The sequence below is a fragment of the Apium graveolens genome, chromosome 1 (assembly GCF_009905375.1).
Source record: "Apium graveolens cultivar Ventura chromosome 1, ASM990537v1, whole genome shotgun sequence".
In the NCBI taxonomy this organism is placed as follows: domain Eukaryota; kingdom Viridiplantae; phylum Streptophyta; class Magnoliopsida; order Apiales; family Apiaceae; genus Apium; species Apium graveolens.
In genome coordinates, this window is record NC_133647.1 from 171,058,144 (window position 1) to 171,077,537 (window position 19,394).

The 19,394-nt window shown below is 36.4% G+C and overlaps 1 protein-coding gene across 1 annotated transcript; it reads right to left on the reverse strand.

Annotated features, from left to right (window-relative positions):
- Positions 1-18,708: 18,708 nt before the first annotated feature.
- Positions 18,709-19,185, reverse strand: LOC141711449 (uncharacterized). Its single transcript, XM_074513895.1, has one exon. The coding sequence runs from the start codon at positions 19,183-19,185 to the stop codon at positions 18,709-18,711; it is 477 nt and encodes a 158-aa protein (XP_074369996.1).
- Positions 19,186-19,394: the final 209 nt, after the last annotated feature.

Consider the following 19,394-nt stretch of genomic DNA (forward strand, 5'->3'; position numbering starts at 1 on the left):
TGCTGAAAAAGGAAGAAGCCTCCTTGGATGCCAGCTTTCAATTAATTTTAGTTGATTCCCTTGATTCCTTGATGAACAAACATGTAATGAACTGTAAAAATTCCAAACACATCTGGGAAACTATTGAGGTGATTAATGAAGGTACAGAGGAAGTTAGGGAGAACAAGTTAGAGATCCTAACCTCTGAGTATGAACATTTTAAATCCAATCCAGGAGAAGGAATTACTGAAGTGTTCGATAGGTACAATGCATTGATCAACGACCTGAACATAAATGGAAAATATTATTCAATCAGGGAGATCAACAAAAAGTTCCTTTTAACACTGCCAACTCATCTTGAATATAGAATCACTGCCATAAGAGAAGCTAGAGATCTGAGTGAGATTTCTTTGGATAGACTCTATGGTGTGTTAAAAACCTATGAGTTGGAGCAAATTCAGCAGAAGGAAGTTTACGGGAAAGATAGAGTGGTCAGCACATCTACTGCTCTAGTAGCTGAAGGTCAACAACAACAACAATCTCAACAGTCAGAGAGAATGGTACAGTATTCCAAGGCTGAGGAAAATGTGATAGTAGCAGAATATGATCCTCCTACTACAAATCAATCCGGTGATGATTTTTACTCATTGGAAGAGCTGAAGCAATTGGAAGATGATTCAATGGCCCAGATTGTCAAGAGATTCTCCAATGTCGGATTCAAGAGAAATCCCAACATATTCCAACTACAACAGATTCCAGAAAGATGGATCTTCATCCTCTAACACCAGTAGTGGTGGATACAAAACAGGGATGGTTGATCGGAGCACCATTCGATGCTTTAACTGCAATGAGTTGGGACACTTTGCCACAGAATGTAGGAAGCCAAAGCAAGTAAGTAAGAACTCTTATGATTCAAATCAGAAGAGTAACTCTGAAAGGGCTTATCTAGAAAAGGGAAGAAGCTGGGATGATACTGATAGTGAAGATGAAGAAGATGGGAATCTTGCTCTTATGGCTATTGATGAAAATAATTCATCATTAAGAAAAGAGGTAAAATTTACTGATGCTGAATTAGTTTATCATCTAGGAGGTTCATTAGATTATGCTCGTCGTGATAATGAACTATTAAGTCAGCAGATCAAAGACCTTGAGAAAGAGGTCAATGAATTAAGACTTGTGCACATTAATCAAGACAAATTAAAAGAACAAGTATCTTTTCTAGAGAATAGAGTTAACTGTTATAGACAACTCGAAACTATTCTCAAAGACAAGATCACCGGTCTTGAGACTAAGGTTAAAGCTTACTTTAATTCTTGTTCGAAGGGTAAAGAGTTCTACAGTAAGCAAGCTGTTAATCAAACATCTGGAATAGGTTTTGATTACAATGCTGCTATTGGAGAATTAGGCATAAACTCCCCTCCTCATGTCTGTGCTAAAGGTAGGGAAGTACCACATGTGCTTAAGGGTGTTGATAAACCCCTCTATAAAGGATCAATTGCTGAACCATTTGATGAGACCTCTTTTATTATTCAAGAAAAAATACGTGCTGAAGATCGTGCTAATGAGAAGGTTGTTTCCAAGCCAAGTGTGTCGAACGTTCCAGTCAAAGTTGTGAAAACAATTGAGACTAACTCAGACACACATGAGTTGGATAACAAAAATGCCATGTCTACCATGCATAATTTGCCTGTTGTTAATCCCTCTCATAAAGTATGTGGTGTTCCTAATTGTATGTCTTGTGCTTTTAATTTGATGTATGCTTATTTTAATGGTAAACATGTTTCTAGTGATAAGACTACTCCTCGTCAGCATGTGAATTATAGGAAGCATGATAGGTCTAAGACTGCTAGTCCTTCTAAGGCTAGAAAGGAGACATTTGTCCCTAAGCCTAAACAGAAATTTGTTATAGCTATTTACAAGGTCAAATGTCCAGTCATTGAGAAAGTTGAGAACATTAAAGTTAAGAATGTTGTTTTGCCTGACAAAGGTCAATTCTACAAGTATGCCAGGCCCAACCAAGTTTGGGTTCCGAAGAAGGTTTAATCCATTTGTATTGCAGGGCATTAAATAGGTGGAACCGGAAGTGTGGATTCTTGACAGTGGATCGTCAAGACATATGACCGGAGATAGAGCCCTGCTATCAAATGTGGTTGAGAAAGATGGCCCAGTGGTTACCTTTGGAGATAACAACAAAGGTTTAACTGAGGGATATGGCTGTTTGCAAGCTGGTAATGTTATCATTGAACTCAAACTTCTTTCAACATTAGTGATTTCTTATTTCATTTAAAATCTTTTGAAATCACTATTGTAGATCATTTCTCTCAAAAGATTAAAATGTATAATTTTCATTCATTATAGATCTTAAGTACATTTTATCTCTATATTGCCATATATTCTGTGATACAGGTTCAGTCTCCAATGGCTTTCTTTCATTGACAATCATGAGGTTGAAAACCCACAACATCTATCCCAGACTGTAAAGACAAACACAGAAACAGAACCAACCAACACTCTCTTACCACTAAAATGAAGTATGAATGAGCGTGAGGGAGATAGTGCCTTAGTGCACCATATAAGGAAGGTTCTGAAGTCAACCCAACAGCTCTGTCTCCTACATAGATGAGTAGTATTTAAACTGAGACAACTTCTAGCCCCCATACATCTTCTCAAAAAGATGTAATGGCTGAAAAGGCACAAAAACAATTACTAGATTCATTCTCTCAACAGGGTGCGTCTATTGAAATTTGTCTGTCGGCCAGGGTATCCGTTGTAGTGTCACCACCTCAAACATAAACAATTTTTGATGCACAAGGAAATGTTACACACACAAAGGAGGAGTTGACGGAACAAAAGTTTCGACCATTTTAAGGTCAGATTCGATTGTTCAAGGTTCTTTAATGGACCAATTGCCTTTACAGGTGTTAGGAGAGAATACTGATCCAAAAGCCATATGTCAGTGGTCAGTGTCTACCTCCCCAGGGTTAAATCCCCTGGATGCATCTGCGGATAGTGGATCTGACATAGGCGCAGATCGACAACTTGTTGACAATGATTTAGATATTACTTGATGAGTCACAAGGAAATATCTTCACAGACATTAGAAGGGAACTTTGATCTTTATGCTAAATTCGTTGGATCATTATTTACCTTCCCAGAATTCAAATCTGGAACCCTAAAAGGGAAACTAGCAACTTGTAGATTATGACTCAGATTCAACTGACGAGTTTAACAAGGATGGGGATTTGCGAACTCCCATTGCACCACCTGTGACCTCCTTAAGGATAGCTAAGGTGATTTTCCTTGCAGGTACAGCTGAATTTTGGAGCTATGAGAGGAGTGATACACTTGTGAGAATGAGTGTAAACACGAGTGGAGAGAAGAGTGAAACACATGTGAGGTACACTCAACAGAATCACACACTCACAGTGAGAAAGAAAGGGAAACTACTTGTTATTTCTTTTCCAACCAAGTGGAATATGAGAACTCCTTCAGACAGCGACATACATTCCTTCTCTAAGGGGGAGATAAAAGCTTAAGTAATAGTTTGGAGGATTCCTCAACTAAGGGGGATAAATAGCAGGGAGGAAGAAAAAGGTAAAGCACATGTACACTACACTACACCATTGTTGTTTGTAACTACATATCCTATTGTAGGGAGATGTGGTAAACACAAGTTGATTTCCTAGTAAGGGAAGAAGCTGTTTTCCAAAAGGGGAGTACCATTGGTTTTTATCTGCGGATTCTATTGTACGGGAGATGTGGTAAACGAAGGTGATCTCCTTTAAGCAGTTAATTCTCATAGGGGGAGAAGCAAGAGAGATATGCGCTTCTCAACAGGAAATGTGGTTGTACAAAAGAATATGAAACTACTTGAAGATATGTTCAGTTTAGAGGAACATCTATTTGGAATCTGGAAAATGTTAAATATTATCCAGAACTTTTCTGCTATTTACTTTGCATTCCTGTTTACATCTTTTTCTTATTTGTTAGTTGAGTTATCCTCTAGGTATTTGTTGTTATTGTCTCACAAACAAATAGGGGGAGATTGAAAGACATATGTCATAGCCTATTTGTTTATTCGAGGATTTAACTCAACTCAAATAAGAATGTAACAAGTAAATAGTGGATCTACCATCAAAGAGATCTCACAAAGTAACATCTGTCAAAGGATTCAGAAATAAGGTTCATCTACAGACTTGAGGAATTACTTCACTGGAAGAAGTTCAAGAAATTGATCAAGCCTCAGTGATATAAATCAAGATTGTGGATTTAATCAAGTGACAGAAATCTTGTCAAGGTATCAAATAGTTACAGGGATTTAATCTGAAGAAAATCACGTTATTAAAGTCAAGACATGAAGAAACGTCACATAAGTTAGTCACTCATGAACCAGACAGTACATCGAGTGTCAACATTAAAGTGGTGGAATTGATTCATAATTTTCAGAAGATTTTCAGAAGAATGGTTGTTGTTCAAGAGTAGTATTAATTCTCTATTAATTAATTAAGTCATATAATTTAATTAAGAAAATAAATTAAATCTGCAAAGATTAATTTATTGATTAATTGAATTAACTGATTAATTAATTCTGAATTAATATTAAGAATTTTCTGAATTATAATTGAATTAAAATCAGTTTTAATTCAGTAAGACAATTGAGATTGAACTGGCATGACAATCTGGATTGTCATACCGATTGTCATGCCAGGCCAATCCTGATTGTCTCACCGAAAGTTTTACTGGAAGGAGAATTGTCTTGCCAGTTCATTTTGATAGTCTTGCTAGTTCATTCAATTGTCTCACCGAAAGTCATGGTGGTTCAACAGATTGTCTTGCTAGCTCAACGGATTGTCTCACCGATTGTCTCGCCAGTTCAGTTGATTTATGGTGATTGAATTTAAAGACAATCAATTCAGACAATTACAACAGAACACAACAAAACAACTCAAGAACAAAAGAACACAGCAGCAGCAAAACATTTCATCTCTCTGTTGAATTCAGGATCAATAGTTTCTAGCTAGTAAAGTTAAATCCAAACCACTAGAAATCATTCTCTTGTTCTTGAGTAACTATCTAGCGGATCAAAATCACTATAACTTAATCTCAAATTGCTTTTAGCATTTGATTCTTTTTATTGCAAAAATAAAAAAAAGTTCATATCGAATTTATTCTAAATTTGTGATAATTAATTTGAGATTAATCCCTTGTAATCGATACCGTTGTTGTAACACCTTTCAAGTTTAATAATATTTTTATTTAACTTGAATTTTGTTTCAATTTTTTATTCCCCACTAAATTCGATTAAACGGTATAATTTGTATTCAACTCCCTTCTACAAATATATTGGGACCCTAACATAGGGTTTTATTATAATACGACTTATTCTATATTACAATAGAAAAGAGACATATATATGGCCAATAACCAATCAATTATAAAGGAAAATATTCTAATAAGGAAATTATTAAAATAATGAAACTATCCAATAATAAGAATATTATATAAGTTAACACTTTGAAATTTGAATTTTGAAAGTTCATCAACTATTTCAACCAAATGATCAAGCCTAACCGCAAACTCAATAATCGATGATGTAAAAGTTGCTAGTGATAAAGCTGCAGTCATGTCCAATGCCTTCATTCGTGGGATAATATTGGTTTCAAATCCTCCCTGCGGCTCCTATTGATCAAATATGGTATCCACTTCTCATGATGGCTAATTACTCCTCTTGTACATTGCTAGCACACTATCAGTATAATGCGTGCCTTTCTTGCGCATTGTATGTACATTTCTTGGGCTTATTGGTGCACTTCATTATAAATAATCACATCACATTTTCATTTCCTTCTCTTCCTGCTAAAAATCACTTTCAAAATTAATATCACTTGTTTCACTTTCGTACTCAGTTGATATGTACTGAGCAAAAAATGACAACTCGCGGGACTATAGTTGCATTGACTATGATGATGATTGTGGTAGAGTTGCATCAGGTTATGAAGCCTAACATTGATGCTCACTGTGGTACATAATTTCTTCATCCATGCGCTTACCAAGGTTATATTGATGATCATTGTGGCACTGTCACATATTCTCTTCAGCAATGGGCTCCATTTATGTTTTCCCCAACAATCCTTTAACACAATGCTGTGTTGCTATTAAATAGCATCCTCATTGCTTCTGCTACTTTCAAAATGTAACAGATTTCTTGCCGATTTCTACCTCCAAAATGTATCCTCATCCAGTCATCCGCATGTAAGTTTTATATATCAATGACTGATATATACTATTTTCACCGATCAGTTTTTATCTTCCCGTCTTTGTATAATTTATTTTCCCTTTGTTCCGTATTTACAATTCTAGATGAAAGTATTGACGTTTGGCTCCCTTGGGTACACACTGTTCTAGGAAAATAAAAGAAGAATATATAGTAATTAAGTTGATCAAGAAAGCATCAATCATATATACGAATAAGGTTATGACCATAAAATACTAAAATAAAAATATTAAGCTTTCTTATTATCTTGTTAAAACAACCCAGGGAGTACTCAATAAATAATAAAGCATCAAGGCCATTTGAATGCATGCAACATAATTTAATTCAAAAGTGAATGATGCTATTTTGTATTTACGGCAGCACTGCCGCTGGGTATATATTCTTTATAATACAAACGCAGGAATTTAGTTTTCAAGCTAGATATGAATAATAAACATAAGGAAAAAAATGTAGAGAACATATCTTCAATTTTCTCTTCTTCTATAAATAGATCAAATCTTGCCCTAAGAAGAAGCTCACCGTCTGTTCCTTTCTTATCTTTGGCTTATGCTTTAGATAATTATATGACAGTTGCACAGAGATGTGGAAACGTAAATGTAGAAGCAGTATGGAAAAATATATTAGAAGATGAAAATTTGCTGTTAGCTAGACGAAGATTATTGTTTGGAAACTGGTCTCCCAGTAGAGGTAATGCCTAAACACTTAGCCATGGATGCTGATGGCCATAGGCAGTGGGCATGGAAAAAAGGTCTGTATCGAAGTTCGGACACAAAAAATTTGTGCCAAGGCATGTAGAGCTTTCTCTCCTTTGTTACAAATCTGGAATCAAGGTCCTCACTGCTTTTCTTTTTTCTCTTGGAAATTGGAAGCGTCCAAAAGTATATACTGTTCACGATAAACGATTAACTACTAATTTACGTCTAATCTAAAATATTAAACATAATTATGAGTGCTCATAAATCCACTCGACCGCTTGTTAGGGATTCATATTTATCACATCACATTTTCAATAACTAATCTAAGTTGTCTAATACTCCGTCCGTACTTTTGATTTCTTATCAAAAGGATTGGACACGGAGTTTAAGAAATATGTATAAAATAGTGAAAAAAGAAAGAAAAGTGTGTGAAGTGATGCGACCCATTAATTTTTAATGTATAAAATGAAGGTAGTGGGGTAAAAGTAGTGTGAAAATGGAAGAAAAGTGGGAAAATGGTGGGACCCACTGACTATTTTTGGTAAATTTTGAAAGGTAAAAAAATGAATGCACATCCTAAAAAGAAAAGCGTAAATAAATGAAAAGGACGAAGAGAGTAACAAACTAATCTTCTAGAAGCTTATGTGTACTTCCTTGTTGTCTCTGCTGTACTGTGACGTTGACTTAATCAGTTGACTCCGTATTGTGTTCATCATCCCTCTCAAGCTTGAAAGTGAGAAAAGATTAATCACACCAAGCTTGGAAGTAAATAAGCCAGTGAATAAGAAGGTAAAATCTTAGTTAACAGATCGGCATGTTGATCTTTGGAAGCGATATAGTCAGAGATAATGAAGCCTTTCTATAGTTTTTCATGAACAAGATGACAATTAATTTTTACATGTTTCGTTCCTTGGTGAAAAACTGGTTTGACAGCAATGTACATAGCTGATTTGTTATCACAGAAGAGAGTCACAGGCTTAAGAGTAGTGCAACCTAATTCTTGAAACAAACTTAATAACCAAGTAATTTCACAACATACATCTGTTAATTCCTGATATTCAGCCTCAGCTGATGACGAGAAACGGTGTGCTATTTCTTAAATTTCCAGGAGAGTAAGGAAGAACCAAGAGTGACACAATGACCAGTGAGTGATTGATGAGTGAGAGGACACCCCGCAGCAGGAAACTCTTTTAAGTGTTACTTTGGTTTTATGAACTTTTAATTTCTCCTCTTTTTAAATCTTATTATAACTCTAAATATACCATTTTTATTCTTTTTTTATTCCTCTCTGACTTATAATCCTATATGTAATATTTTATCATTTTTTGATTCTTATATACCACATATTTATATTGTTTTTATATAAATAAATTGTATATATATTTTAATTTCTAGATTTATACCCACATAATTCTATTTTAGTACCAAATACAAATTTATACATATATAAAGAATATTTTTATTAGAAAAAAAATATGCCACAAATTATATAAAAACATAAATTCAGCTAACAATAAAAAATTTAATATGCAATTACTTAGTAATATTGATTTAATATTTTGTTAAATTATCCGTCAACCGTGTCGCTCATTACTTGACTAAAATTTCGATGTAAAATGTTAGTTATGTTTTTTTGAACAAAAGATACATAATAACGTTGAGTTTGTTGTTCTAATAAGATTTGAGTTATTGAAAACTACATATAATTTAAAAAGAAAAATTACAATAATCTTACAATTTTATTTATTATATATTTTAATAATAATTTAAAATATCATTATTTAATATTGATATTTCGATCTCGGCCCGTGCTTCGCACAGATTATCAACTAGTATTTCCTAACAACAGAAATAAATCATATTTTTGTAATATTTTAATTTATTATCATGTTCCCATATTTTCTATTTAAAATATATTTATTATATCTCTTAAGATAAACCCTTGAATACTAGCGCGGCGTAAATCATGTCCATAGCCTCACAATTAAGTAAGTTAAATCTAATGGCCGAAAATAATTTAATTTTTAAAAGAGTACTTACAATTGGATCTTTGGTTGAGATACAAAAATGTGTTGTCTGATCTTTTAAAAGTTAAAAAGTGAGATACAGGAAATTACAAAATATTTTTTTTTAATTTAAATTTTATATATGTTTTCATAAAATAATTAAACATGGATAGAAATATTTAATCTCATTATTTTTTAAAAAAACTTAAAATATCACTTTTTTTAATAGTCGAAATATTTAAAAATTGATAATAGTTGGTGTGGTAATACTTTCATTGTTTTTACTAAATTATCTTTATTTAATTATTTTTTATAAATTTTTTATTTTCAACCTAAATTTATCCTAACATATACTATACTAATATATTAAAAATAAAATATTGAAAATTTTATTGATAGTGTGACACATGCATTTTGGTAACTCTAAATTTATTATTATATTTAACATACAACACTCTCATTAATAGATTACTATTCACAATAAAATTATTTAAATGCAAACATAGGTATAATCTATACACAATATATATTCATCCGGGAAAAAAAATTGTAATTTGATTTGTGCTAAAATAAAATATAATATAGTTAGTTATATTAAAGATGAAATATTAAAAAAATTGTTGGTAGTCTGATCACCTATATTTTGGTCATACTCTAAACTTATAATTATATTTAACATAAAATACTATTTTTAATATATTAATATTCACGATATAATTATATAAATAGAAATAAAAAAATTCTGTATAATGGTCTCGGGCCAAAATAAAATAATATATAATATTTACCCAGAGAAAAAGAAATATACTATTGAACCGGTAAAAATAAGTTGAAAATTAAAAGATAATTTGTTGGTAGGTATAATGGCCCCGGATAAAAAATAATAATATATACACTGTTCATCAAGTTTTTTTTATGATCTTTTTTTCATAATTCTATTCATCAAGACTAAAACAAAATTATGTTATTGATTCAAGCCAAAATAAAAAATAAAATACTTAAATATAGTTAGTTGTATTTGATGAATATGGCTAAGAAAAAATAATAAATAATACTAACGCAATTGGTTGATATAATGTGTTTTTATATGCGTTTGATAACCATATCATTTTATTAAAATATAATCCCAATAACCTAACTAATTATAAATTTTATTATAGTTTAAATACATGACCAATTTACTTGAACATGGTTTATATTTTTAGAAACTATTTAGTTGGGAAATTTATTAAGTTATGTATTTTAAAAGCTAATTTACCGGTTGCAATTGTTTTAATTTTTTTTTACCTATTTTTACATGCCTAATTGTCATAAATAACTATTTTACTAAAAGATATATTCGAGTATATTTATTTAGGCATAAACAAATATATTTAAAATAATAAAATAAAATAATGAAATAATTACTTTTTTGTCAGGATTAATAAATAGTTGTTATTTAAAATAACTGCACGGGCTATATGTTAGTATACATTAACCCACCTTTTACCTAATTTAAATCCTTCTGAACGTGAAATTTGATTAACAAAAATTTGAGGTTTACTGCCGAAATGAAGATATGTGTTAGAAAACAAGGATCTCAAAACTAGGCAGGGTGAATTACTAGTTTAAAATATTTTTTTGGACTGTTTTGAAACTTTGCAGCAAACAAACAAAACTAACCGAAATAAAATTAGGTAAAAGAACATAAGTATTTTTCTCAATTTACTTTATATAAAATATAAATAAATCGTGCTACAGCTCCCAAGAAAAATAATGGTATTTTTCTTGACTTCTTCTCAAGAACAAATTCTTGATTTTGGCTTACATAGAGAGAAAACCTATTACAATTTTTATTCTCCTATCTGTGGTGCACTCAATATATAAAACAATGTACTACACAATGCGCACATACATTTATAGCAAGTTGTCCTATACTACAAAGAAAACACGTTGCAGCTTTTGCAAAGACTGCTTTATTCTTCCTAACGCTCCTTTTCTTTTTCTATTTGTTTGCTCTTTTCTTTCTCTCCAAGTTTAACTGTAGACTTGACATTTGTCCATGAACCACCTCCATGTATAATATGTTGTAGTAATCTATTTTTTCTTTTCCAGTAATGTTGTACCTTCATTTGTCTTGTTCTAAAGAGGCCGAGTGAAGATATCGGGAACTCTAGTTGGCTTGACAATGCTATCCAGTTTACTTTGAACTTCTCGATATAGTAGAATTTTGCACTTCACTATATAGCATCTTTCTTGATTTTTCGGTATAGTACAAAATTAGACTTCACGATCTGGAACAAGTTTGGACTTCTGGACATAAGCCAAACTTGAACTTCTCGATTTAGCTATAAACTGGACTTTACTATATGGCTCTAATAGACTTCAGGATATATCTCTTCTAGACTTCACGACATTGGACTTAAAAAATTTCTGCAACTTATTGACTTCAGGAGTCTTTTTTCTTCATTTTGTTGCTTGAACAATCTTTGTTGAACTTCTTCCAAATTGATTTATTCTATATAAATTATATAAAAAGTTGTTTCAGAGAATTCCCTAAGCTCTTATAGCATTATGATCTGTGTAGAAGGCAAATAAGAAAGGTACATGAAACCTTTCACTAATTCAAATGGTAGAATCCACTTGGTCATGTAAAGAGACATTGTTACTTGAGTAAGCTTGTTATGATGGTGTAGATTGGTCATGCACCAAACAATCTGCGATGGTGGTTCTTCTCCGTAAAAGTCGTCGAAGTACGATGGTGCTGATGAATTGGGGGCTGATATCGCAAGGGTGGTTGGTGGTGGCGTATAAAGCTCTTACTTCCAACCCCATCCCACAAATGCTCAAGCACATCCTCCCCCCCAAATGAGAATAACCCACAAGAATAAAGGACAGGTGATCTCAGGCGTATAAGTGCAAATTGTGATATAATCTCAAACTCACCCAACGAAGACAACCCATCGAATGCAGTGACAAGGCTCCCAAAGTACACACTAGGTTTTAACCACCATTTTAGCTTTTCGATCGAAAGCTTTAGTTTTTGCTTAGCCATCATCTTGGCAGGAATTCCTTTAAAATTTCCCTACGAGGACAATTTGCAAGACTACAGAATGACGGCTTCAATACGTTTTCCACAATTCCCCTACAAAGATAACTCTCAAGACTACAGTTTGGTTTCTTCAATATGTTTTCTAGAAAAACAGGCTCTCGTAGGCCCTTTCGTACCCTCCTTGCATGCTCTGAGGGGTTGGAAGCCCTCTGAAGGCTCCCTTGGACTCCCAGGGCGCGCCCTATGGAGTGTGGAGCTCCTCCTCATGAATTGTGTAATTCTTTTGTTTAATTCTCTTCTCATATGAGTGGTGGGAGCAACCTTAATACTAACTTCTTATTGTTATTCATTTCGCATTGTGGAGCGCCACCCCTTGCGGCCATATAGCCTGGGGTTCCTCGAACCCCTGATCATTCCTTGTTCTTTGATAGTTATATTCACTCTTTCTTAACTTTGGAATATCTTTTATGAACTTTTTCTTTAATACTAAATATTTGTTGTTAACTTCTATCGTAACGACCGTCGTAGAACTCTTGTCGTAGCGACCGCCGCACACATTCTTTGTTGCGATCGTCGTAAACCTCCGTTGTAGTGACCGTCGTGAACACTTGCACGAAACCTCCTAAACTATTGTCGTAATTCCTCGTCGTTGATTTTTTTCTAAAATGGCCGACTCACATGGCTAGAACCGTGTGAGGCGCGTCGGGGGCTCCAGAGATTCATTCTACGGAGCTCAAGCTCCTTCCTTGACGATCGTCTGACCCATTTCCTTTGATAACCTGATAAAATATCCATGATGATTTATGGCATTACACCTTCGTAAGCAAGAAAATGACAAACATGTTGCCTAACTGATAAACAATTCATCTTAAAACAATTTTATGTCAAAAATACTATAATTATATAGAGAAGTTTTATGGAGTCCCATATTTTTTTGAAATCCCGAAGTCCATATATGTTCGGAAAGTAAAATTTTATTTAAAATATTACAGAATATATTATTTTATAAAGGGTAGAATGTATATACAAATAATTATAACTTAATTTTCAAAAGTCAATTACTGGAAGAAGCTAATTTATAGTCAGGATTGTATTTAATTCAAAAATATATATAATTTTGTAAATACTAATCTTCAATGTCTAATAGATTCTCAAGTTGATTGGATGTTAATAGCAATAATCAAAAAGACAAATATATAATAAAAAGACAAATATATAATTATTCAACTAGGTTTGGTTCCCAAACACCTCTTTTAATATTTGAAATAAAATACACTTGGATACTAGTTGATAATCCCATATCACCCCGGGGTGGTCTCCTTATTCTACCCGAACTCAAACTCTATTTGAACAGGAATGATGGCGGCGTGTGGTGTGGTTGTTGGTTGGGTTCCTACAAAACAGAACCGGAGGGGGGGTGGCGTCCCCGCGGCACCTCCGGTGTGAGAATGAGAAGGGGTTTTGGAGAAGAAATGGGTAAAATAGGAATTATATGGGTGTGGTATGTGTATATATGTGTTTATGTAGTAAGGATGAAGTAACCCATAATACACCTTTTGTTCAGCCTTTAATAGGCTTCCCATTAGGGTTTAGGGGTTGGTACCTTTGATCTGGGTCGTAGGTGAGTTTTTGGACTGAAAGACGCTTGGACGTCTGTTATGAGTTAAAGTACTTCTGGATTCGGACAGTTGGAAGGTTCTGGATTCAGGCTACCTGGACGGTAGTGATTTTGCTACATGTCCTGGAGTCTCCTGGGGTTATTGCTAAACGGGTCCTGGGTTCTTCTTATTAGGCCCTAGGCTCCTGTTACTGGGACTAAGCTATTATGGGCTATCATTTGCCTCCCACTCCCTTATGCAGGTTTTCCCAGATGGGGAAGTAGATTATTTATTATTGCAGCAGAACAACTTAGAAATTTTTTTGGATTTTTCTTTGATTTGTTGCCCCTAACCCCGGGGTCTGATAGGTATGAGACTCCGGGGTTGACTTGATTAGTATCTTTGATTTGAGTCCCAGGTGAGGTTCCTTGATCTACTTAGAAAAATTTTGGGGTTTTTCTTTGATTGTTGCCCCGTAACCCTGGGGTCTGATGGGTATGAGACTCCGGGTTTGACTTGGTTAGTCTTTTGATTTGAGTCCAAGGTTGGGTTCCTTGAACCATTTAGAAGAAAACTTTTGGAGTTTTTCTTTGATTTGTTGCCCTCAACCCCAAGGTCTGATGGATATGAGACTCCGGGGTAGACTTGGTTAGTATTTTGATTTGAGTCCAAGGTTAGGTTCCTTGAACAATTTAGAAGAAAACTTTTGTGGTTTTTCTTTGATTTGAGCCCCTAACCCCGGGGTCTGATGGGTATGAGACTCCGGGGATGACTTGATTAGTCTCTTTGATTTGAAAATTGAATTTTGGATAAGGTTGGATGGATAAAGACAGGCTGACATTTGATTTGACCTGACTCTGAAAAGTGGATGCTGAAAATCCGGGTTGTCAGAAGTCTTTTGGGATTCCCTCCGGACTCGCAAATATATATATATATACATGTATATATGGGTGTATGAAACATTTCTTCCCCCTCCCCTCATTTTTTCTAAAAAGACGCGTCCTTGCAATAATTACCGTGACAGGGTGCACCATAACTGCTGTGCAGTTATAATTCACGAACCAATGGGAGGCCGCCACGTGGCGAGGGCGTGTCTTTTGGCCAAAAACTTTTCACCTCCTTTTCTCTTCTCTTTTACCTCCCTATAAATACCCCTCTTCTTTTCTATTTTTATTTTACGCAAACACAACTTTGAGAGCAGAGAGCCAGTGAATTTGTCGAGGATCTTGAAGCTTTTTTACTCAAAGCCTCTATCTTTCTCCTGTTACTTGTAAGTTCCTTCACTTCGTTCTTCTTTCTTCCCCCTTGTTTTTCATGTCACCGTTTTGTGATAGTCATCCTCGATATTTTAGTTTTTGTTCGAGTATTCTAGAGGGTATGAGGGTTTTGAGGTGATTTTGTATTGTTGATTGTTTGTATGGAGTATTTGTAGTAGCCTCGTGTTTGAATCGTGTAGAGAAACTTGTTTTTGTATGATTGATATGTGATGAGAAAGGGTTTTTGTAGTATAAAATATAGTTGTGCCCGGGGTCTGTTATTGGTTTATGTTTTTGGCGATAGATGTATATATATCTTATAGATCTTGTTTTTTATCTTTGATTTTAGTGTGATATATATCTGAATCTTTTTTGTTTTTTGTTTTTGTTTTTTTGTTTGGGTTCGGGTGTTGCATTTACTCCGGGGTGCATATATATAAATCTATAGTATATGCAAGGTAGAAGATTTAAGCAAACAGCTAACCTCAGAATTCGCTACCCGGATAGACCAGACTGTTTAAGTGAATTGTTTTCGAAACTCCCTTCTTCTTCCACTTCTAGTAGTGATTCACTTGAGATGCCTCCCCGAGCTGAGAGACCCATTCAAGTATTGATCGAGACCATACTTTTGGGCCCCGGGGGTACCTTGTCCAATCCAGATGGGTCCTGGGAGGATGTGAACCACTACTTTGTCCAGTGTAGGAGAGATCACAAACCTTTGGAATTTTGTTCTAGAGATTTGTCCGAGGTATACGGGGGCCCGGAGGGCTTAGATGGTAGGGAACCATATGACGAGGCGACCATGGATAGGCTATTTTTTAATTCCCCGGGGACCCGGTATGAGTGTGGCCCTGTATATAAGGAGATCGGGGAAAAATATACCGATGCGGAGGTAGATAGCGCCCTTAGGCTCGCCTTTAATCTCGGGGATGATAATGAGTGGAGGTGGCCCGAGGCCTATGAGAGATTGTACCACAGACCGGTGGGGGGCTATGTCGAGATACCTTTAGAGCATCTTCGGGGTATGTACTTAGGTCTTCATCAGTTTACGAAATCCCTCTGTCGGGATGTATATGGGATTCCCTTCACACAGTTGGCCCTGAATTCTGTGAAGTGGATTAGTTGGTTTTTGGCTTGCGGTCATGCCAAAGATTATCTCCCAGCCTTCAGACTTTTCCACCATCTCTTTAGGATTAAGAAGTCCACCAGCAGACCCATATACGAGTTTTTGTTCCGGATTGAGGATTATCGGTATCCGTCCGACAAGATGGTTCTCCCGGTTAGTATGTTGACTTCCCTTAAGGGCTGGCACCGGTAGTTCATATTCGTTCAGGCTGGGGATTTGGAGTTTATGCCACTCCACAAATTTGATTTGAAAATAGATAAATTTCCAGTCCAGAGGCTCGGGAAAGGAGCTCTCACGATGGTGTATGCCTTCTATGGGGCACTCGAAGCACAGTGGACCCGGGACAATTTTAATAATAATGTAGATATGCATGCAGCCGGATGTAAGCATCTTTCCTTAGATTTTCCTTTGTTTTTCCATTATTGTCGACTTCTTTTATTTGGGACTAATATTTGAATTGTTGTAATTTTAGGTATTCCAAAGTTAATCCCATATCCCGGTAACATGTCTTCCCAGTTGAAAGACTTGGGTGCAAGGTGTAGGAGAATCTGTGGTCTAAATAGCTTGGACACCGGGAAAAAGAAAGTTCATGAAGGCGAGGAAGGTGGAGATGGTGCTGGGACCGGGAAGGCCGCGCTGACACGTTCGGGGAGGACGATAATTGTGATCAATGAGCCCCAGGCAGAGGTTGCGCAGGAGAGGGGAAAGAAAAGGTTCCTAGAAAGAGGAAGAATGCTCCCGTGGGGTCCAGAGAGGAGGATGCTGATGGTTCTGGTAGCCATTCCTCTAAGAAGGTTAGCACTGAGTTGGCCCTGGACACTCCGGAGACCATCAAAGCTCTGTTGGCTAGTTTTACTCCGGAGACACGCCGGAAGGAGCTATTTGAAAACTATGCCACCACCACCGAGAGGAAGAAATACCAAAAGGAGCCTCTCGAGGATTTCTTGAATTCTATGCAGGAGGATGTTACTGCTGTAAGTTTTTGCCTTATTTTTTGTACTTGTCTTTTTCTGCTTTGTATCTTCTAGTTTTGGCATGTAATTTTTTGCAGGACAATTCCCGGATTTCCGGTTTGGTTTGGTTTGGTTTTGGTTTGCATCGTCTGGAGTCTGAAGGCGAAAGCTGACTCCAGCGAGGTTGCTAAGACTGAGGCCAAGAACCTATCCCGGGAGATCAAGGAGCTGAAGGGGCCCAATGCTAAGGAAGTTGAGGCTCATAAGAAGATTCTTGATGAGATAAGGGAAATGCAGGATTTTGCCGAGGCTTCTGTCCGGGAGATGAGGTCCGAGAACAAGAGGCTAAAAGATGATCTGGCTGCCCGGCCAACTCCGGATGAGGTTCTGGCCGGCTTCCGCGACACCCCTTCCTACTTTGAGATGCTGAATGAAAAGGCTCTAGAAAAGATCCAGATCTGTTGGAGGGTTGCCTCCCGGTATCTCGCCGAAAACGCCGGGGGTACCATCGATGTCTACCTTGAGAAGTACATTGAAGAGGAGATCCGGCTGGAGAATGAAGCCAACGCCATCTTGGCTAGGGATTCCAGAGCTGGACCATCCAGCAATGCACCTCCTAAGACCGAATCTCCGATTGCTGAACAACCTCCTCTGCCTCAGGATGACCTGGAGTAGCCTCCTTCCCCTCCCCCGGAGCCAGCATCAGAAGATTAATTTGTTTGGGCCTCGTGCCTTGTAATTTTACTTGATGTTTTTAAGTATTTCCTGAACTTAGCCTTTTGGCTACTTTGCTTTGTATGTAACTTGAACGCATTTATGTTTGTCCCAGGGGTGGTTTTTCTCGGGTTTATTTTAATGCATTTATGTTTTTCTTGCATTTTATCGCTTTTCGTTTAAATTTGAACTTAAAGAATTTGCTAAGTACACATGAGCTGTGACCCTTTTCTGGCCCCGGGTTGGGGTGAATTCAACGTATAAAACGTTTTAAAGTACACACGGGTTGTGACTTGTTTCTATCCCCGGGTTGGGGTAAATTTGAATGTAAAAAATATCTATGTACACATGGGTTGAGACTTATTTTTGACCCCGGGTTGGGATAAATTTGAATGTACAAGATTTTTAAGTACACATGGGTTGTGACTTGTTTTTGACCCCGAGTTGGGGTAAATTTTAATATATAAAATTTTTAAGTACACATGGGTTGTGATTTGTTTTTGACCCCAGGTTGGGGTAAATTTTAATGTATAAAATATTTAAGTACACATGGGTTGTGACTTTTTTGACCCCGGGTTGGGGTAAATTTTAATGTATAAATTTTCTAAGTACACATGGGTTATGACTTGTTTTTGACCCCGGGTTGGGGTAATTTCTTTTACCTATGCCATATACTTAATCATGCATTCAATAGTATTAAGTGGACAAGATAATAAAACAGTTCTAAGCTATGGGATGGTCAAAAAAATATTTTTCATTTAAACAGCAATAAGGTAGAAATTACATTCCGGGGCGAGTAGATACAAAATTTAAATCATTTGATTGAGAGATAGAGATATCATAGTTGTAAGATAGAGATGGTCCCGGAGTGAGCACCTTTTAGTTACTGGTAGAATTTTCATAACCGGGCCCCGGTCCAAGTGTTAGGGACCTCAGTATCATTGTGATAGCATAGCTTGTACGTTCCGGGGCGCAGAACCTCCTTAACTTTGTAATGCCCTTCCCAGTTGGGCTGTAACTTGCCTTGATTTGTTGGGTCTGAAGCTTCGATGTCTCGGAGTACTAGATCTCCTACTTCATATTCCCTGATTTTGGATTTTTTTTGCAAAATAGAGCTTTGTCTTTTCCTTGTAGTTTTCCATTTTCATCACAGCCCGGTCTCCTACTTCATCTAAGAGCTCTAGGTTGGTTTTCAGGCCTTTCACATTGGAGACATTATCGAAATTGATACCTCTGTGGGAGGGTGATCCGGTTTCGACTGGGAGTCGAACTTCGGTGCCATAAGCCAGTTTGAAAGGAGTCTCTCTGGTTCCTGTCCTGGGGGTGGTCCTGTAAGACCATAAGACTTTCGGGAGTTCATCTGTCCTGGTCTTCTTGGATTCCTCCAGTCTTTTCTCTAGACCCCGGAGTATAGTCCTGTTAGTGACCTCGACCTGTCCGTTACCCTGGGGGTGTGCCACGGATGCTCTCTTATGCTTGATCCCAAGCTCTTTCAGATATGCTTTGAAGTCTGATCCGACAAACTGTGGCCCGTTATCCGAGATCAAGACCATCGGGATCCCGAACATCATTACGATTGAATCCATGAATTCTATGCAATCCTGTTATTGATGGTTCGCATGGCCTTAGGCTCTGCCCACTTAGTCATATAGTCAATCGCTACCAAGACGTAGCGCAAATCTCCCTTGGCTCGGGGAAAAGGACCCATGATGTCAATACCCAAACAACAAAGGGAACCGGGGAGAGAATTGATCCCGGAAGG